The sequence below is a fragment of the Ambystoma mexicanum genome, chromosome 10 (assembly GCF_040938575.1).
Source record: "Ambystoma mexicanum isolate Mex_15411 chromosome 10, UKY_AmexF1_1, whole genome shotgun sequence".
NCBI classification, from domain to species: domain Eukaryota; kingdom Metazoa; phylum Chordata; class Amphibia; order Caudata; family Ambystomatidae; genus Ambystoma; species Ambystoma mexicanum.
The window spans coordinates 1,397,583,610-1,397,605,139 of record NC_090932.1 but is presented as its reverse complement, the minus strand read 5'-3'; the positions used below and the strand labels follow the sequence as shown (position 1 = coordinate 1,397,605,139).

The window sequence follows — 21,530 nt, the reverse complement described above, 5'->3', positions numbered from 1 at the left end:
GCTCATTGGCTCCAGCTTGAGTATTTGGGTAGGCATGTCAAGAGGAATTACAAATGTAAACGATCCCTGCTTTCCTTTCTTCTTGCCTGGTGTAGCAGCTCTAAATCAATTTATTGTAAAGGTTCTTCAGTGCAATTGTTGGATTTTTAAATCACATCTTAATGACTATCTCTAAAATTATCTTCATCTAAATGTCCTTTTTCTCATCATGATGTATAATCTTGTGATCTTAACTGCAGCTACTACGGGCCATGTAAGAAATGTTAAATAATACTTATTGCATTTATAAATATCTAAATTATCTTCTGTAGATCTCATCAGTCCTCTGTAGGGGATGGTCTGTCAATTGCAAGTGGGCTATCAGTAATATGGGTTTGCTTTTATAAATACTTCTTTTTGAATAGCCAAATAACTTCATAGTTTATGATGCTTCAAAATATTAGTTGTGTTGGTTCTGTTAATTCTAAACTGCATTTTTACATATTTGTAGCTATTGCAATGCCCGATTTGCTCTTTCTTGTTTTTAAGGCAACTGTGTTATACTGAAACCTTCTGAAGTAAGTTCAAGTGCTGCTGAACTCTTGAATACTCTACTTTCAAAGTGCTTAGATAATGTAAGTATTTACTGCAACACGATTAGTCGAACATTTTTATATTTCACTTTACATAAGAAATGTTTCTCGGATAATTTAGAACAGTAAGGTGCAGTGTTTTGGAATGTTTAAATATGCATAGGCTGCTTTGAATCATAGATTAATTGAAAACATTAATTTCATTGCCTCGATGAGACATAAAAGGATGCATATCACATACATTTACATACTGTGACTACATTGTTTTATTGTGCAAAACAAAACCGATCCTATTTTGTATGTGCTATCAATTCCAGTATATTGCACATGACCAAACCATCTACAGTCCATCTCACATGCATACCATTCATAATAACCAGTTATAAGGCACACTTAAAGGAACAAAGTAACTTATAATAGAGAACATTCAATATTTAATTGTAGTCCAGGATGAGTGCATGTCTTGTATAATTACACTATTAAATACTGCAAACCACACCAGCCACTGTTTACATCGCCAGCTGCCACATAATGGTTACATGCGTTTCAGATCTCCTGAGCTCATAAGAGCTCCACAGCTTGCCATCGGGAAGGGCCTAAGGTCCTGATTCAATTTCAGACCTGCAGATGTACTACTACTAGAAGTACTCTGTGGGTATTTGTATTCTATGTGTTGCCTAGTGATCACATTGTCACTGCCATTGCCAATCCAGTGAATAACATATTGCTAGGGGTGTCTAAGCCACCTTGGACACAGTAACACACACCATGAGCATTAGCAAACTCAGACCAGCATTCGGCAATTGTAGTGATGGGGAAAAGTCCTCTTGTTTGATTGTAATCCCCATGTTACTTGGTGTTCTCCGAATACTGTATACTTTATTACTTGCCAGGAAATGGATGAATAGGCTGCCTGGAGCCTAATGGGTTAACCTCTCAGCTCAGTAGTCCTTGGTATGTCATGCTGGCTGTTCATTGGTTGGAAGTAGGTATCAGCATATTGTTTCCTTAGAGACTGCAATTTCCTAGCGACAGTAAGCAAGTTGCTATTTTCTAGTGACAATAAAACTGACAGATGACTGAGTCAATCACTGTGAGAACTATTTATAGGACGGGGAAGCTGGGGCTTTCAGTGAGGAGAGTGAGGATTTTCTAGGGTGCAGACACAATTCAGTTGAGCAGTGATGTAAACTGAGTCCCTGACAAAGAAGAGTCCAATTTAATATTTTCTCAGATTGTCCCCTCCTGTGGAGGGGACAATCATTCATACAATGACGGGAAACTGGACATTATGTAGGTCAAGACATGAGAACTCCCAGGAGTGGACCTAGCTCATGTAGGTAGGCATAGGTGAGGCACACAGGAAACGGTTTAGACTTTTTTTGTAATGATAGACTGTCTGGTTGGGGTTTCAGTACAGAATTCCTAATACAATGAGTTATAAGAGGTTTATGAGGAGGGCATAAACCTTATTTATAAAAGTCCCCATTCCCCAAGTTCTTACTGAAGAGTTATGGTGAGGTGATATGGGAGTTGTGCGATCAGGGCACTGGAAATATACTTCTCCAGCATGGGGTCTGGCATGGATTCACATGTTCATGAATATTCCCCGTCAGGCTGGGAATCCTCGTTAAAAGAAAAAAACTGTTTCACTTTCACTTATTGTATTGTAGAGATTTATAGAGCGCAGCGAGGCATCGAGGCGCTAAAAAAGTAAGAAATAAAAAGGCTGCTACAAGACGAGGACTAAAATAAGTAAGTTTTTAAAGCTTTTCAGAAGAGGAGATATTCAGAAAGAGAATTTGAAGATCAGGTGGCAAGGCATTGAAGAGCGTAGGGGCAAGCACAGTGCAGGATCCCACGCGCTTTCACAGCGAAATCTGGGAACACAAAGCAACGGCTGATTAGCCGAGTCTGCTAGGAATATAGGGCACAAGTTTAGACCGCAAGAATTCTGTCGTGACCTCGCGAGTAGTATGGTGCACAAGACGGTGAAACTTGAACTTTACTCTGCTCCTAATGGGAAGCCAGTGTAGTTGATAAAAAGTAGGTCCTGAGAATCTTTCAGTCTAGGGACTCCCAGAGGAAGGCACACTGCTGTGTTCTGGAGAGTTTGAAGGCATTGCAATAGAGCCTCTGGTTGGCCTAGATAAATGGCATTGCAATAATCCAGGGAACTCATGATAGATGCAGTCACAATTTTGGACCTAGACGCGACCAGTAGAAATGCTGAAACATTGTTCAATACTTTCAGTTTTGTATAGCCTAGTTAGCAAACTGCAGAGATCTGGGCTTCTCTAGAGCCCATAGTCATTAGCTTGATCCCTAGGCTCTTCACTATTAGACTAGGCTCCGGACGTGGACCCAGGGAGGAAGGCCAACACTCACAAGTTCAGGGCTGTTGCACAATATTTGAGCCAACCAGGAGGACCACCGTTTTGTCTCTAATAAGTTTGAGTCAGTTATTGGCCATCCAGTCCCCGATCGCAGCCAGGCAGATTTTCAGTTTGTTAGGGGGATCAGATGATGGCACAGTAAGGCGAAAGAGGATCTGAGTATCGGCCGCGTAAGAGTAGAAATGTACTCCATAGCTGGTGATCAGATTGGCCAGAGCCTGCATATACAAATTAAACAAGAGTGGAGACGGAGCGGAACCCTGGGGGACTCCACAGTTCGGAACAATGGGCATGGAAGTGAAAGGTGGAAGAGAGAGACTATGTTAACCCGTTCAGACAAAAAGGAAGAAAGCCATTTCAGCAGAATGCCTGAAATTCCTGCCTCCTAGAAACCTTGAAGCAGAAACTGGTGATCAACAGTGTCAAATGCAGTGAGAGATCGAGGAGAATCAAAGCTCCCACATCTCTGCGGTCCTGAAGCAAAGCAATGTCCTCCCTAAGAGCAGTACCCATGCCGGGGCGGAATCCGGACTGAAAAGGATGGAGAAGATGATTAGATTCCAAAAAGGCAGAGAGTTGAGGGATCACAATAGATTCCATCAGTTTCATTAGATCCGGAAGTAATTAGATAATTTTCTACTATTGCAGGATCAAGGTGTTTGTTTTTTTTTTTTTGTAAGGGGCTCAGGAATATGCCCTGTAGAAAAAGTAGTGCAGCAGTAAACTGAGAAATCGAGTTATTCAAAGCCGCTTGGAGAGTACGGAGGGGAATGGGATCAGTGGGAGAAGCGGACTGAAGTTTCAGCATTTCAGAGGAGACCATACTGTCTGTCACTGTACTGAACTGAACGGCACTAGATTGGTGGCAAAAATTAAAACGGGGTTCTGCCGGGACCAGCCTTCCTATATTTATAAGTACCCGAATGTTACAGATTGTATCCCTAAAAAAGGAGGCAATGCGGTCACGCGGTGCCTGAGTTCGCAAGATCTTTAGAGGGGCCTGTGTTGGAGTAGTCGGCTCCTTACCAACTGAAAACAGTTCTATAGTGGACCAAGAGGCTGTAAGAATGCGCTTTGCAAAATGACAAGATTTGGCTTTTTTTATTGCAGTGTGCTATATGGTGCAAGCCTCCTAAGTAAGATAATTTTGCAGAATGATCGAGATAGCTGTGCCACCTCCTTTCAGCCTGCTGGCATTGTTGTTTCAAAAGCCTAAGTGCAGGCGAAGACCAAGGAGCAGATGGCTCAGCACATCCAGCTGAGTGTGTGGAGGGGAGGCCGCCTGGGTATCTGCTGTCACCTGTATGGCATCAGTCAGAGCATTACAGGGATTTTTCGTTTCATTTGCTATTCCACCATAGGTGAAGGCTGTAATCAAGTCTGAAATAGACTCGAAGGAAACCCTGGATCAATGTTGGCAAGACTTAAGTAGGACTATCCGTCTTTGTTTAGACCTTGGAAGAGAAGGGGAGAACAGCAGTAGGTAGTGGTCTGATCATACCAAAGGCTGGGGAGGATATACATCAAAATCAGAAAAAATTGCCTCCCACATGGATTGGACTTAAAAACTGTATTTCTCCTCTAAACCAATCACTGTCCTCTGGATCATACTGCCCCCATCCAATGACAGTTCTTTCCCTAAGCCCCGCCTCTGGCAGCCATCTTCAGATTTTTACTGCACGCTTCAGTGTTGGAAGTCCTCGAGTTGCTCTCTGAGCTAATTGTACTTTTTTTGTGTTTCGACGGAAAAAGTTTAATTTTTGTTTCGAGGAGCGTGTGTTCTTTTCTTAATCAGCCGACAGCGAGCAGGAACACGTCATCAGTGAAGTTCCACGCCCCTCAAGGACGAAGATCCATCGAAGATTCTAGAAGACCATCTTGGGCCTACTTCACGCCCCCCCACCATGAGGGGGGCAGGAGGAGGAAAGGTCCCTCTTCAGGCCCTGAAAAAAATGCGGGCTACGGAATGTGATTGTAGAAGACCAGCACCTATAATGCCTCCACTTTCTGCACCTGGACCATAAGGAAGTAGAGTGTGAGATATGCCTCGGTTTCTCTAAGAAAATGACGGACAGGCATAGTAGGCTGGCGGCATGGCTTAACGCTGACAAGGCCTCTGACCCGGGCTCTGAGCAGGGTCATGCCTCGACCAGGACGGGTCAGTACGAGGAGCGGTCTTCCAAGTCCTTTGAGGGCACCTCATCTGTGGGGCCCAAGATGAGGCCAAGATCTGCAAGTCTGAGTCCACCGGGTTTGCCGCTGAAGCGGGTCCCAAGTGAACAGGACGCAATCAGCATCGCCTTCTGCCTCCGTTGCCAGCCTACCATCAAGCTCCTCTCCAAAGAGGCAGTAATCTACCCCGGCCAAGCTATGGGACAAATCAGAGAAGCCGCGGGCAGAGAAGGCAGTGCAGCCCAAGCAGGCTCAACTGGCACAGGCAAACTTCATTGGCGACTCAGTCGACAGCTACGGGTGCTGATCCTATGAGGGTAGCTCCCATGGCGCATAAAGTGTCCTTGTCCCCTCGGCGCAACATCACTGCAGGGACTTTGGCAAAGTCTGCAGGCACGCCGGAAGAGGTGAAACCGCCCCAGGTCCTCGTTCAAAGACCTCGGGAGGAAAAAACAAGGGGGGGGCGAGGAGGCCCCTACAAAGTCCTCCCAGGTCATCAGCCAAACCATGGAGGTTTCGTCCACGGACAATGAAGATCAGAAGTCCTTGCATACAGTCCATGAGGACGCAGGGCCTAGTTTTCCTGTTCTGCCTTCTCAGCCAAGGGACATTTCCTTGGATATTCTATCGACTCTACACACCTTGGTGTCAGAGATCCGGATGAGAATGCCTACGGCGCCAGTGCCTGTGGTCCCCCAGGTCCCCGACCAGCCTCCTACGAAGAAGAGGGACTGGCCCTCATAAAGAACTCTTACACAGCTCCAGCCAAGTGGGATAGGCTGGAGAAGAAATATAGGGTGCGGGACTCCGCACCCAAGTGTCATGATGCCCACTCCCGGGGAGCCGGTTCAAGCCCGGCGTCCCCGAAAGCGGACATCCAGTCCCCCAAGGAAGGACCCAGCAACCCCCTTACCTGATGCAGACCATGCTGCAGGATCCCGGCCTCCTTGAGGCCTGAAAGGAACTACTTTACCTGTGGGACTAATTTACCATCCGGGCGTGGTCGGGGAAGGATACATACCTGATTGGAGGAAGGATACATACCTGGAACTTCTTCCAAGGCTATTTAAACCCCACCCGAACAGCCACATGTGCTTCGCGTTTTTCTGCATCTAGCAGCTGGACGCTCACCGTGTCTGCTCCTGCATCCTGACTTCTGCCACGCTTGCCAGCATCCTGGATCACCTGCAAAGGAAGAGAAGAAGAGAACAGAAGAAGGAAAAGTCCTTACCTGCTAAATCTGCATCCCGGAGACATCTCGCCAACAATCCTGAAAAGGAAGACTTTACTTTAAAAGCTCATCGCGTTGATCGCTGCAGCGCCGCATTCCACTCACCTTTACAGGGCGCCTCCATGTTCAGCAGCGATCATCCGGATTCACAGTCACGCCCCAGCGCCTAGGGAGAAAAAGACCAGAACAAAAGGTGAGAGAGAGAAGGGAATAAGGAAAGCTAAATCTCCATGTTAAGACTTACCTGTTGATTAATTCCCTCTTCATTTCGGGTCCGCGCCGCATCCTGGCATTTCCGGACCCCGGCCCATAAGGGGGGAAAAGAGACATCAGCGTTAATGAGCGAATGAAAAGATATTACCAAAAACCGCTCATTAAAGACTTACCTGATTTCTACAAGGATTTCACCTCTCATCTCGGGTCAGTGCCTGTTCCCCGGCATTCCGCACCCCGGCCCCTATGGGGAAAAAGACACTAGCATTAGTACATTAATGCATGGACACAAGGGGAACCTCTTATAAAAAAAAAACTTACCTGGAAGCCAAGCAAGTTTGGTTCTCACCAATCCGAAAATCCAGTGAAGTAACTGGACACCAACGCGCCCCTGCATCAGAAGCAGGATGGAGAGCTCGTCCTTCCAGACCCTAAGAAGGATACTTCTGGGAGCCAGACAAGCCAGATTTGGGGGCCCGGTCCAGTCCGTCTTCCGAACCCTGCGCATCACCTTAGAAGAGGTCACAGCAGCGCAAACCAGGCCAGCGCCTCCGTGGGAGTCAGGTGAGCGTAACACCAAGTGCCTGATGTCGCAACCATCGCCGGACTCCGTGGTGTCAATGGCCACAAGGAAATGGTCGGCTAATGCAGCCTCGTCTTCGGTCCCTCCGGACAGGGAGGGGAAAGGGATGGATGCCATGGGGCAGGTGATTTACACCGCGGCGGTCACAATCAAGGCATCCAACGCGCTGGCGATCCTGGCCAGGTACAACAGTTAATTGTGGTATAAGCTGGGACCGATCATGGAGTTTCTTCCCGATGATAAGAAGATGGAAGCCCTTGCTCTCTTGCAGGAAGGGGAGGTGGACGTTGCTGACACAGGGTTCCGGCAAATGCCTTTGGCGACAGAGATGAAAGGCACTCATTTCCATCATGCGGTCCAAGCGAAGGTGCTGGAAATGCTCTTAGACGGGGAGAATCTGTTTGGAAAGGCTGTCGATGAGTCCCTCCAGGCCATCAAGACGGATACAAAGACTGGCTGTTTCCTCAGCACTCTCAAGCAGCATCGCTAGTCTTTTCGCTCCTCCAGGGGAAAATGGAGCAGGTTTTCAAAATGGTTCTCCATGTTGTACAGACAGCCTTCCCGATCTTCAACGCAGAAAGCCTACAGAGGCTGCCCCCAGGCCTCCGGTAGTGGAGGACAGCGTTGCGCGCAAGGCAGCATGCCGGCGCCCAAGCAAGCCTGAACCAGCGAGGACGTCTGGCACCCACTCGTGCGCCCCTGTGGGAAGCTGGCTGATGCAATTAGTCAGTGAGTGGAGAAAGATCACTGACAGATGGGTGCTGGATGCTCTCACCCAAGGACACACTTAGGAGTTCCAACACAGGTGTCCGCGGATTCCTCCGGTTCCCCTTCAGAAGCAGCACATCTCTCAGCTTCTGGAACAGGTACGAGGCATGTTACGGAAAGGGGCGATAGAGCTAGTTCCCCAATGGCTCTGGAGTCTATTCCAGATACTTTCTAGTCAGAAAAAAGATAGAGGGCTGGAGACCCATCCTGGACCTACGACATCTGAACAAATACCTAAAGTCCCAGAAATTCAGGATGGCCATGTTGCAGCATGAGCTCGGCCAACTGGAAAAAGGACTTTTTCATGTCGTTAGACCTGGAGGACGCCTATTTCCACGTCCTCATTCACAAGAAACATCAGAAATGTCTACGTTTCGTGGTGCAGGGCCAGCTCTACCAGTTCAAGGTCCTACTATTCGGCTTGATGTCGGGCCCAAGAGTGTTCCTGAAATGTCTGGCAGCAGTGGTGGCACATCTACATGGCATACACATGTACCCGTATCTGGAAAACTGGCTGATACGTGCCTGCTTGTGAGAGCTGGCCGAACACACTGAGACGACCGCCTGACTATTGACTGATCTGGGGTTCTCCGTCAACTATTCAACGTCCTGTTAACGACATCGCAGAACACGTTCCTGGGTGCCAAACTCCATACAGTGTCTTGCCTGGCGTCGCCCTCTGAGGTGAGGCTAGCAGCCATTCAAGGAAAGGTGCAACGGCTATTGTCGACTAAGACGACCATGGTGTTGTAACGCTCACCTGGTATCCACGGGGACGTCACTCAGCCTGTTCTGACCTCTTACAACCTCAAACCCTTCCCTGGAGGCTACTCGACTGGAGACTGGGCTTGAAACACAGGATTGGTAGAGTTTAACTCCCCATTGTCTCTGTGTGCTTGAACTCCTTCTTCCCCGGGGTTCAAACCTTCCCTTTGATCCACAGCTCACCTTGTTTTCTTGGATAGTGTGCTCTCCTTCCTGCTTTCAGCGCAGGGGCGCGTTGATTGATGCGGGCTCGTTGCTGCCTAGTTACTTCACTGGCAAAAGTCCGACAGGTAAGTATAATGAGTCTTTTGAACAGTTCTCTAACTTTGTTCCTTTCCTTCCTTAGATGATGGCCGGCGTCCGGGGATGGCGGCGATGCTGCTGAGATGAGTAGCGCTGAAGGTGAGTGAGAGCGCGATGCACCCCTTTCGTATTTTTATTGAACTGAGTTCTTTTTCTGTGTCTTTTAGGTGCCGCAACGTTTTCAGCATGGATGCCGGTTATGAAGAACAAATGCTGTGAGTAAGCGCGGTATGCGGCGCCTCTAGATGTTTCCACGCTAACCTGGAGTGTCTTTTCCTTCTTGCAGATGGATGAGAAGTTCCGGAGACAGAGTTCCCCAGAGCGGCTGGGATTCAGGTAAGCGTTTGAAGTTCGTACAGTCTTTAAAGATAAGCGAAGATATGCAGAATGCTTACTAATGCCTTTTTTCTGTTCCTTTGCCTTTTCCTTAGGAAGCGGCATGCTGGGATGGGAACGACACCGGCGAAGATGCCCACAGAACAGAAGGAGCGATGAATGATGGGCAGAAGCGCTGCAAGGTAAGGCAGTTCCTAACAGTGTTCTTGTTCTTGCAGGAGCTGAGCGCAGAAGAAAGATTCAGGCCTACTGGAGACCGATCCGAACACTGAGTGTCACACTGCTGGTGCAGAAAACACAAAGCATGTTTCTCGGCCTCGGCGTGGCTTAAATAGTCTCTGGGTATCCCAGGTGTCTCTGGGCTGAACCACACGCAAAAGACTAGACTGCACATGCAGTTCTGGGTACCGAAATATGTGGGGGCATCCATCTTGTCCCCATCAATGCACTACATCCTATGGGAGTGAGTGAGTCTGGTGCCACAAGCGCCAAGTCTGACTCCAAGTGGGTCTTTGGAGGGATGGAGTGGCCCTTGAAGGCCATGTAGGTGATCGTGGCCTGGCTCCAGCCTGACATCTTGGATGGCTGGGGACATGAGGGGCAGGAATCATGACGGCACTCCCCCCCCCCCCCCCCCCCCTCCCTCCCTAAGGCCTCTCTCAAGGTGGCTCTTCTGTCTGGTCCTGGTTTGGTTGGATGGTTTTGATGAAATCGTCTAAGCAAGCGAGGTGCATGGATGTACTCACAAGGCTCCCATGTCCTGTCTTGTGGACCATACCCCTTCCAGTCTACTAAGTAGTATAATTTGGATCTGACATACTTTGAATCTAGGATGTCCTTGACTTCGAATTCTGGCTCCCCGGCGACTACTACTGGCTGCGGTGGCATTGCTACCTGGGTCCCAGGTTGAACAGGTTTAAGGAGAAACACGTGGAACACAGGATGAATCTGCATGTTTGACGGCAAAGCTAGTCTGACCGCCACAGGATTTATCACAGAGGTGACGGTGAATGGACCCAGGTATCTTGGACGGAAAGTTCGGGTTCCTTTAATGGACACGTGTTTAGACGCCAGCCAGACTTTGTCTCCTACTTGGTAGTTGGGGGGCCTTTGCTCGGTGTTGATCAGCAAACTTCTTTTGGCGATTCTTAGCTTGAAGTAGGTGTTCAGCTGCCCTTTTAAAGGTTTGAGAAATGGTTGTGTGCAAGGTTTTGACTGCTGGCATTTCCAGGGTTGTAGGAACGTCCAACTCAGAAGTACGTGGGTGCCTGTCATACATGGTATAAAAGGGTGTCTGCCCAGTGCTTGTGTGTAGGGCATTATTATAAGCATATTCAGCTATCCATAATAGGTCGAACCAGCTTCCTTCAGGTTGGTGTAACATGCAACACAGATACTGCTCGAGCGTCTGATTTGTCCCCTCAGTTTGACCATCCATTTGGTGATGGTGACCGGCGGATTGCCGGATGTCGATCTGGGCCATAGAGCAGCATTTTCTCCAGAAGTTAGTTACAAAGTGAGTACCTCGGTCTGAGACCAAAACTGAAGGAAACCCATGGAGCCGTACGATTCCTTCAAAAAATACCTTTGCCAGAGTGGAAGCATTCGGGAGCCCCTTAAGAGGAATGAAATGTGCCATTTTTGAAAATAGGTCCACGACCACAAGAATAGTGTTAAACCCTTGACTGGGTGGTAAGTCAGTAATAAAATCGAGGGACAACGTGTGCCAGGGTGCTGGTGGGATTTCCAATGGTCGTAATAGCCCAGCCGGTTCCTGCTTGGATGACTTGTTTTGAGCACACACTCCACAAGATAGGATGAATTGGATAATGTCTTTACGCCACGTGGGCCACCAATAATTTCGTTTTACCTTGGCTAGGGTTTTAGCGATTCCGGGGTGGCCCTCGATCAAGGAATCATGATAACCGGACATGACTTGTTCTCCTAGTTCTTGGTTTGGTAAGAATAAACGATTCCTGATGTAGGGCAACTGATCTTTTATCATGTAATGTTCTCCTTGTGCACTCCACGCTTGTAATTGCTCCGGAATCATCAGGTTTTGGATTTCTTCATGTAATTCTTTCTGAGTTATGGTTGCTGTGATTCCTAGGAGCTTGTCACTTGGGATGATTACTATTGGGTCAGGGGTCTGAGACCCTTGCTCTTCCACCCCCATACGGGAAAGGGCCTCGGCCTTCCCGTTTTTCATCCCTGGTCGAAATGTAATCACGTAGTCATATTCAGCAAAAAAAAGAGCCCAACGTAGTTGTCGTGAGGATTGGGACTTTGCGGTTTTTAGGTACTGGAGGTTCCGGCGGTCAGTTATTACGGTGATTGTGTGTCTGGCGTCCAAGAGGTAGTGCCACCATGCCTTAAAGGCTGACTTAATGGCCAGGCGTTCTTTGTCTGTGATAGCGTAATTGAGTTAAGTGGATGTGAATTTACGCGACCAGAAGGCAACAGGGTGTAACTGGCCCGTTTCGGGGTCCTTTTGTGAGAGGATGGCTCCCATAGCCATGCTTGAGGCGTCCGTTTCCACCAGGTATGGGAGATCAGGGCGAGGGTGGCGTAAGATTGGGGCAGATGTGAATCTTGCTTTGAGTTCCTGGAAAGCCTCCTCGGCTTCTGTTGTCCACTGGAAATTTTTGTTGCTTTTCCTTAGTAATGATGTGATGGGATGCACGATTTGCGAAAATCCTGGGATGAACCGACGGTAGAAGTTTGCAAAACCCAGCATACTTTGAACCCCCTTGAATGAATTTGGGAATGGCCAGTTCAGGCTAGCATCTACCTTGTGTACATCCATTCAGATTCCATTCGGGCTGAGAATAAAGCCCAGGAATTCCACCTCGGAGATGTGGAATGAGCACTTTTCGAGCTTGGCGTAGAGCTGGTGTTCACAGAGTTTCTCCAATACGGATCAGACGTGTTTAATGTGGTCCTGCTTTGATGCAGAATATACTAGGATATCGTCGATTTACACTAGAGCACAGACATCAATCAATTCCAGCAGGACATCGTTCATAAAGTATTGAAATGCAGCAGGTGCGTTGCAAAGGCCAAAGGGCATTACTTGATATTCGTACAAGCCTTATTTGGTGTGAAAAGCTGTTTTCCATTTGTCCCCCTGTTTTATGCAAACAAGGTGATATGCCTCTCTCAGGTCTAGTTTTGTGTAGATTTGGGCATCTTTGACTTGATCAAGTAATTCAGGGATCATTGGCAGGGGGTCGCGTTTTTTTACAGTAATCTGGTTCAGTGCACGATAGTCGATGCACATTCTCAAGTCCCCCTCCTTTTTCGGTACGAAGAATAGAGGACTGGCTGCTGGAGACTTTGAGGGACGGATGAACTCGTTGGCCAGGTATTGGTCAAGATGGGCCTTCAGGTGCTGGTTTTCTGGTTCCGTGAGTGCGTAAATTCGCCCACAAGGGATTTGTGCGCCGGGTATCAGGTTGATTTGGCAATCGTATGGTCTATGCGGTGGCAGGGTATTAGCCTGTTCTTTCTGGAAGACCTCTTGAAAGTCCTGGTATTCACTTGGTAGGGTGCCGATTGCCACAGTCGCAAGTGTGGAGGTTCTGGTCTCTATTGGTTGTTTCTCTTGGCGATAACATGTGTGGGCGCAAGTCTGGGGAAAGGCCAATTCTTTTGCTCGCCAATCGATTCGAGGATTGTGAGCTACCAACCATGGCATTCCCAAAATCAACCGGAACTGTGGTGCCTTAATGAGGTCGAAAACAATAGATTCCTGCTGTCCATCCTGGCACAGAAGGGTTAAAGCTGCAGTGCATTGGGATACTGGACCAGAAGCTATTTCCGTGCAGTCGACAGTGGTAACAGTGTCAGTGGTTGATTTAGGGCATAACGGAAGCCCCATCTTTACTGCAAGATCCTGGTCAATGTAATTCCGAACGGCTCCACTGTCTATGTACGCTCTTACTGCGTGCATCCGAGATGGTTGTTGGTGATTGATCAAGACCACAGATGGTGCAAAATGGGAGGTGTGTAGTTCACTTTCTTCGCTCGACAAGTGGACCCCTACACTTGCCGGGCTGGGGAGTTTTCCGATTCCTTGATGGTATCTTCCTTGTCCGTAGCCCCTACCGCCCTCCTCGGTGGCGTCACAGGGCACTCTTTAAGGAAATGACCTGACCTTCCACAGTACAGACATAACTGCTGCTGTCTCCTTTTATCCCTTTCCGCTTTAGTCAAGGGGGATCTGACCCCCCGATTTGCATTGGTTCTTCTGAACCTTCCGTTGGGGCAGTATTGTCCTTTGAACGCACATACATAGGGCGAGGGTCTGGTCTGGTTCGGTCTGCTCTTCGGTCCTGCAACCTATGATCCAGTTGAACAACAAGGTCAATGAATTCTGAGCAGTCTTTCGGGGGGTTCACTACTTGTGCGAGAACATCCTTGAGCTCCCCCCGCAACCCCTGATGAAATAACGTGGTTCTCTTCTCCACTGGCCATTCTGCTTCAACTACGAGTCTATTGAACGTGGCTATGTATGTTAATAGGTCTTGATTCCCTTGGCGTAGGGACAGAAGTTCGTTGTCTAATGCCTGCCCATGAGTACGACGGGCGAACAGCTTTTCCATCTCCTGCTGAAAGCCCCTGAAGTCGTGCAGCAAAGGATCGTCTTGGGCCACAAAGGGTACAGACCAGTCCGTGGCGCTACCACTCAGGTAGGATAGCACAAAAGCAACCCGTGATTGGTCATTCGGAAAGGCTCCTGGCCTACAAAGGAAGTGCAGGCGGCACTGTTTCATGAACGTTGCAAACCTCTTGGGATCCCCCGTAAATCGTTCGGGCGGGGCCAAGGGAACTGCCCCAGGAAGGGCTATCTGAATGGGATTGGCTGATGGTGCTGGCATCAAGGGTATGCTTCCCGGCAATGGTGCATGCCCTGCTTGTGACTGGAGAAGTTGCCGGCTTAAATCATCAGTGCGTTCTTTGGCTACAATCAGCGCTCTCCTCAGGGTGTTGGTCTCCTGCCTGGCTGCATGTACTTCGGAACGTAGCTGCCCCAACATGTGGGCTAACTGGTCGGTTTCTGACGTTTCCATGATGCCCAGGTGGATTTTGCTGTGAGGCTTTGCATTCTGTAACGCTTGTTAGGCAGAAACCTGTGCAGTTCCCTTAGGGACCACTGCAAAAGATTTAAGACTACAGGTGTTGGCAGTAAACCCCTTGGTAGCAGTCTGTACCACCCAGATTTACCTGGTAGCTGTGGCTGAGCAGTCAGACTTCCCTCAAGAAGAGTTAGGCAGTATGCAAAGTATACTCAATAGGCACTCAGATACATTAATACAAACAAACACTGACCAGAGCTTTGGTATCAAAGTATATATTTATTTAAAAACACACAGTTGAACCACTCCAGCACTTTTTGTAAAATATTCTAAACATAGTTACTATTGTGATATATACACCCCTTTTTCCCTATTAGAAAATCACAGTAAAACACCACTTATTTTCATACAGAGGTGAGCGCTTAACTAGATTGCACTCTAATAAGTTTGTGAAAAAGGGGAGGGAAAAAGACAGAATATGAAGAGGTACACCACCATTCCAGAACACTGTTAGCAAGGCAGAGAGCAAAAAGTCACTGGTGAGCCAAAGTCCAAAGGCGGGGCTCACTCTTAGAGAGAGCTGAGCACAAATGCGCCCAAGATCACACAATTACACTAGGCTTAGAAAGTCTTGCAGAGGTGTCAGAAAAGAGTTTAGAGAGGCTTAGAAAAGTTTAGCCAGGGTGTCCCAGGCTAACCCAGGTTCGAAAGCCGGGGGCTAAATCTAGCCCGTACAGTCGGTTGCAAGGGAAGCCAGGCGTGACACGGTACCTTAAATGGGAAGGATCCTCCAGCGGTGGCAGTTGTTCCTGGTAGTGGGTGCAAGTTGCGTCGTCGTCCAGGGGAAGAGAAGATCTCGACTTGGAGGAAAGAGGAAGGTCATTGCACTACCAGGGAAGAAACCAGCCGCAGAGTTTTCCGGTTAAAGGTGGTACCTTTGTCGCGCGGTCGTGGCAAAACGTGGTATCTCGGTTGCCGGGGTGCTTGGCACGGGCAAGGCGGCCACGAGATACGTCGGGAAAGCGAAAAGATGGTGAAACTGGTTATCCCCACCAGTCAAAGGAAGAAGACTCTCCGGCGGGAGATCTCCTCTGTCGTTGGGAAAAGTGGTGAGGCAGTCCAGCAGGGCTCCACCGGTGGTGGTGTCATGGCAGGTCGGCTCAGCTTCTCCCTCGTCGGATTCTTGGGTCCTGTGGCGACTTCTGAAGTTCCAGTCCCCAAAGCCCTGCTTTTATGCAGCAAACCCCCATTCACTCAGCCTAGCTGTCACTCAAACATGCTAAGTGGTGAGCCGGCCGGCTCACCACTTGGGCCAATCAGGACGGAGTGCGACTTGAGTTGCCTAGGCAATTCAGTCCAGGATGCCTAAATTCCCCTCCACCCCTCCTAAGTACCCCAGACATAGTGGCACCACTTTGGAGGGCTTCTGTGGAGAAGCCCGCCAAAAAGTGGAACAAAGGGCCCGACTTGGGTTGGAGTCACAGAAGAGAACACAAACGCCATTTAAGAATTGAGTTCTGGCAAAAAATACCAACCGGTGAATTAATATTAAATAAATAAACCAGCAGTATGTTCGAGGCTATAAGAATTAAATAATTAAAGTTGGTAGCCTCGAACAATGGGAAAATCCCATAGAGATATATTTGCGGTCGAATATAAAAAGTAGTATCCACTCCACCAGCCAAAACTAGATCAGGGGGGATGGAGACGTGCCCCCTCGAACAACAGACCCCGGGGCAATCGAATTGCCCCGACCAGTACGTCCACAATATGATGGTTTGTACTGGTTTCTGTTCATAATTTGGGACTAGTAAAGCCAATGGTGACTTTACATGCTCTGGGAGACAGTAGTCAGTCCCAGGGTATAGAGTCTGTTAGGGGGTCGCTACGACACCCCTGGGTTACGGCACGGAGGGTGCTGTGTAACCCACATCAAAAACACATGAGACCCCATGGAGTAAAAGACCCCATAGCCCATTAAACACATGTAGATTCAAAGAAAAACACTCAAATCATGTCCAAGAGTGAGGGTAAAAGAGTCTCACTCTTGGCAGGAGAAAAAAATAAACCCCAAAAAATCCAGCAAAGCTGCTGGGGGACTCACTAGGTTAGGAAATTCAGCCTAAACAGAGAATTCTCCCTAACAACGCTCACCTGGTATCCACGGGGACGTCACTCAGCCTGTTCTGACCTCTTACGACCTCGAACCCTTCCCTGGAGGCTACTCGACTGGAGAATGGGCCTGAAACACAGGATTGGTAGAGTTTAACTCCCTATTGTCTGTGTGCTTGAACCCCTTCTTCCCCGGGGTCCAACCCTTCCCTTTGATCCACAGCTCGCCTTGTTTTCTTGGATAGTGTGCTCTCCATCCTGCTTTCAGCGCAGAGGCGCGTTGATTGATGCGGGCTCGTTGCTGCCTAGTTACTTCACTGGCAAAAGTCCGACAGGTAAGTATAATGAGTCTTTTGAACAGTTCTCTAACTTTGTTCCTTTCCCTCCTTAGATGATGGCCGGCGTCCGGGGATGGCGGCGTGCTGCTGAGATGAGTAGCGCTGAAGGTGAGTGGGAGCGCGATGCACCCCTTTCGTATTTTTATTGAACTGAGTTATTTTTCTGTGTCTTTTAGGTGCCGCAGCGTTTTCAGCGTGGAAGCCGGTTACAAATGCGGTGAGTAAGTGCGGTATGCAGCGCCTCTAGATGTTTCCACTCTAATCTGGAGTGTCTTTTCCCTCTTGCAGATGGATAAGAAGTTCCGGAGACAGAGTTCCCCCAGAGCAGCTGGGATTCAGGTAAGCGTTTGAAGCTCGTACAGTCTTTAAAAATAAGCAAAGATATGCAGAATGCTTACTAATGCCTTTTTTCTGTTCCTTTCCCTTTTCCTTAGGAAGCGGCATGCCGGGATGGGAATGACACCGGCGAAGATGCCCGCAGAACAGAAGGAGCGATGAATGATGGGCAGAAGTGCTGCCAGGTAAGGCTGTTCTTGTTCTTGCAGTGCAGAAGAAAGGTGCAGGCCTACTGGAGACCGATCCGAACATGGTGAGTGTCACGCTGCAGGTGCAGAAAACGCAAAGCATGTTTCTCAGCCTGGGTGTGGCTTAAATAGTCTCTGGGTATCCCAGGTGTCTCTGGGCTGAACCACACCCAAAAGACTAGACTGCACATGCAGTTCTGGGAACCGAAATATGTGGGGGCATCCATCTTGTCCCCATCAATGCACTACAAGTCCAATCCCCAATGTTCTCCCATGGAAGTGAGTGAGTCTGGTGCCACAAGCCCCAAGTCTGACTCCAAGTGGGTCTTTGGAGGGATGGAGAGGCCCTTGATGGCCATGTAGGTGATCGTGGCCTGGCTCCAGCCTGACATCTTGGAGGGCTGGGAACATGAGGGGTAGGAATCATGACAGGTGTGGGCCGTCAAGTCGTTTCTGGGCATGTCGTCCGGCAACTACCTTGTCCATCTCTGCAGGTTGCAGATGCAACCCCTACAGAAAGTCATGGACTCCCGTAGGATAAAGGTGTCTGGAAGATTCATGGACAATATCCCTCTCACCGAAGAGTTCCGACAGGTGATAGTGAGGTGGGGCATCCGCTCCAACATCGCCCAGGGCACGAGATTTCAAAACCCCCCATACCAGGAGACGGTAACCTCGGACGCCTCCCTGGAAAGCTGGGGAGCGCACACCGGACGTCTGAATGCCATTGACCTGTGGCTGCTGGAGGAGAGAGATCTACATAAAATCTTGGATCTATGAGCAGTGTTCAGGATTCTCAAGTTGTTCCTATGTCTCTGAAAGGCAAGGTGGTGAGGATCCTCAGACAACAACACCACCACCACCACCACCACCAGCATGTTATCAGGAAGCAACGGGGCACTCGTTCCCCTGGGCTCTCAAAGGAAGCACAGGTCTTGTGGCACTGGGCCGTCGGGCAGGGGATGTTCCTCTTCCCTCTTCACCTAGCAGAAGTCAAGAACACCATTGCAGACTCCCTCAGCAGGGAACTGCGCTCCTGCCATGGGTGTAAGCTTCGTCAGGATCAGGTGAACTTCTTCATCAAGTGGGGCAGACACCATATCGATCTGTTTGCGACGGCAGCAAACTCCAATGCCAGAAGTTTGCTAGCAGATTCCACCAGCTGAGGAGCCTGGGGGGATGCGTTCTCCCCGCGGGAAGGTCTGTTTCTGTACATGTTCCCCCGTTCCCTCGTCTGTTACAAGTCATCAACACTCTGTGTCAATGCAAGATGATACTCATCGCTCAGGTGTGACTGAGGCAGATTTGGTATTCAGACCTTCTTTGCTTGTCAGCGTCGCCTCCAGTCAAGTTGCCGGTGGTTCCAGATCTTCTCACCAGAGAAGGAGGAATGATCCTTCATCACGTCCCAGGATCGCTGAACCTGAGGATTTGGCTCATGCAGCCTCAGAGCTTGGAGGATATGAGTTTCCAGCAGACTGCAGGGAGGTCCTCGCCAAGGCCAGGGCGTCGTTGACCTTGAAGTGTTGTGGCCATAAGTGAAAGCGTTTTGCTATTTAATGCGGGTTGCAGAAAATCTCGCCTCTGAGGGGCATGGCTCCACAGATCCTTACATACTTGTTATCCTTGGCAAAGGTCTGTCTGGCGCACGCCTCCATCAAGGTGCATATGGCGGCCATCTCCCGCTACACCAGATCCCCAGGAAGATTATCGCTTTGTTCCCATAACATTTCTCCCCTCCCGCCACACCTCATAGCCATGGTTCGTTCATTAGTTACTGCATCAAAAATCGGACACATTTTAAATCCCTTAACTCCCCGTTCAGGGTAATTCTATTGTGTATGCTAGAGCATTGGGCGTATCTACCTCCGCATTTCATTGTTCACTACAGGTAACCTGTCCTTTTGAATACAGTATCCCCTCACCCCCAACAATTGTGCTACCAGGTCCCTCCTGTAGTAATTTCCCAAGCCCCTCAAACAGACTGCCCGTATTTAAAAAAAAAAAAGGGGAGCCAAGTTCCTTCAATGTTGGACCTGGATTCATCTATGAGATGAGTTAGCTACTCCATATCGTAAATTGCTCTGACTTTGATGGTCCACTATTTCTCCCCTGGCATTCGTAGACTTTTCCATCTCCGGGCCAGGCTGCACCTAGCCGCCACCAACATAACCTGCAACATATGGACTGTAGTTCCCCTCCACCTCAACCCCAGAGAAAATGAGCCTTGGGGATAGGGCCCTCTTTATCCAGGACAGGACCTCGCCCTAGTACGTCTGTACCACCGGACATTTCCACCACATGTGTACATAATCCCCCTTTTCAGTGGGACCCTTCCAACAGTGTGGGTCGTATCCTTCCCTCATCCGGGCTAACCTCTGTGGGGGGATTGTGCCCTCTGTGCAGTAGTTTCAGGGACTGATGTCGGTACTGGAGCAAGACAGTTGAGCATAATGGTCCACCTGCTATCATCAATGTCCTCGCCTAGATCTTGCCCCCTCTTCAGCCGCGTCGGCGGAGGATCCCTCAGGTCCCCAGGAGCAGGAGTTTATAGAGTATGGATATCACTCACTTGGATCCCTTCTGTGAAATGAATTTCTCAAAGTCTGTTAGTTCTCTCCTAAGGGTATCCCCCATATGTCTTTGGTGAGGGCAGCCCCGTTTAGTTGCAAATAGCGAAAGGGCAATAGGTTATTCAAGCCCAGGGCCTCCTCCAAATCCTCCTTTAGTGACATGAAAGTTCCTCTCACCCATAACTGTCCCGCCCTACTAAGACCAGCCTCGTACCACTCTTGGTACTCTTGTGGTTCTCCAATCCCATCCCTGAGCAGGGGAGCCCAAATGCAACTCAAAGGTGAGGGCCACGTTGTGAGCCATCTATATTCACCTCCCTCCTTCCACACGGACCACAAAACGCCCAAAACTGGGACGCGTGTCTTGGGGACCCATAGCCATTCGTCGAATGTGACCTGGGCTAGAACCTAATTGTCCATGCCACCCATTGCTTACCGGTCCCCGGAGTAAAGTGATCCACCAAGATCCTCAACTGAGATGCCCTGTAATACATCCCTAGGTCTGGGAGTCCCACTCCCCCTTCCTCCTTTGGCCTTGTCAAGACCTTGTAGGAGATCCTGTGCTTTTTACCCGCCCAGAGGTAGCCTATCAGGGCCCGTTTAACTTCCAAAAGAAATGGTTTGGGTACCGGTGTCGGTGGGCATTTGAAACAGAAAGAGGAATTTGGGGAGGATTACAATTTTCACCAAATCGAGGCGCGCCATCCATGAGAATCCTAACCCTGCCCACTGCTCAATATCCTGCCTCACTGCCGACCAAAGAGGGAGGAAGTTAATGGCGAAGAGGTCCCCAGGGTCTGTCACCTGAATCCTGAGGTAACAAAACTTGTGTCTTCGTATTCTAAAGGGCAGCCCCTCCACATATTTCCCTTTTGGTATCCGATAAGTTTCCTGCCACAAACACCACTGACTTCCACAGGTTAACCTTAAAGGAATGGTGCGGTCAGAAATATTATTGTCCCTATTTTTGGCCATGTGTTTTTAACCATAAATCGATCAATCATACAAACATTTCCTATGCACCTTACCCGAGTTTTCGTCTCTTGAACACAAGCGAAATCAGGCAGCAGGGCGCGGCCATCTTGTCATAATCTTATTGCTTGCAGCATCGCCCTGGGTGATGTGCGTTTGCGGCACTAAATCATATCCCCTGCCCCTGAGCCTGACATCACCAAATCATTGATATTCTCTGCCTCTCTCAGTGACGTTACTGGGCAGCGTAGCCAAACGCGCCCAGTAGTCACCTACGTGACTTGACGCAGAACACGGAAAACAACACACATCGTCTCACAGTGCAGCACGTCACTATTAGGAATATGGAACTATACTTTAGAAGGAACCAGCAAGACTGTACAATTGGTAAAGTACATTTATTTCACATTAAATGTTTTGATAACATTCGGCGTCTGACATATTCAATCAAAATGGGACTTTTTTCTTTGCTCTCAATCCGCAAATGTTTATCGTGAGTTACGCGCTGTTCCTTTTTGGTACACAGGGTGTTCGTTTTGGCTAAATGAAGCACTTTGGTCGCACAGTGAATTGCAAGGCTGGTGCATCAACTTG

At 48.9% G+C, this 21,530-nt stretch overlaps 1 protein-coding gene across 1 annotated transcript in view; it reads left to right on the top strand.

Moving 5' to 3' along the window:
* LOC138492350 (aldehyde dehydrogenase family 3 member B1-like) overlaps positions 1-21,530 on the top strand; it is a 980,501-nt gene that overhangs the window by 455,535 nt on the left and 503,436 nt on the right. Inside the window, exon 5 of the mRNA XM_069619416.1 lies at positions 529-614. Coding sequence (XP_069475517.1) covers positions 529-614 — 86 coding nt within the window. The remainder of the gene's footprint in view (positions 1-528; positions 615-21,530) is intronic.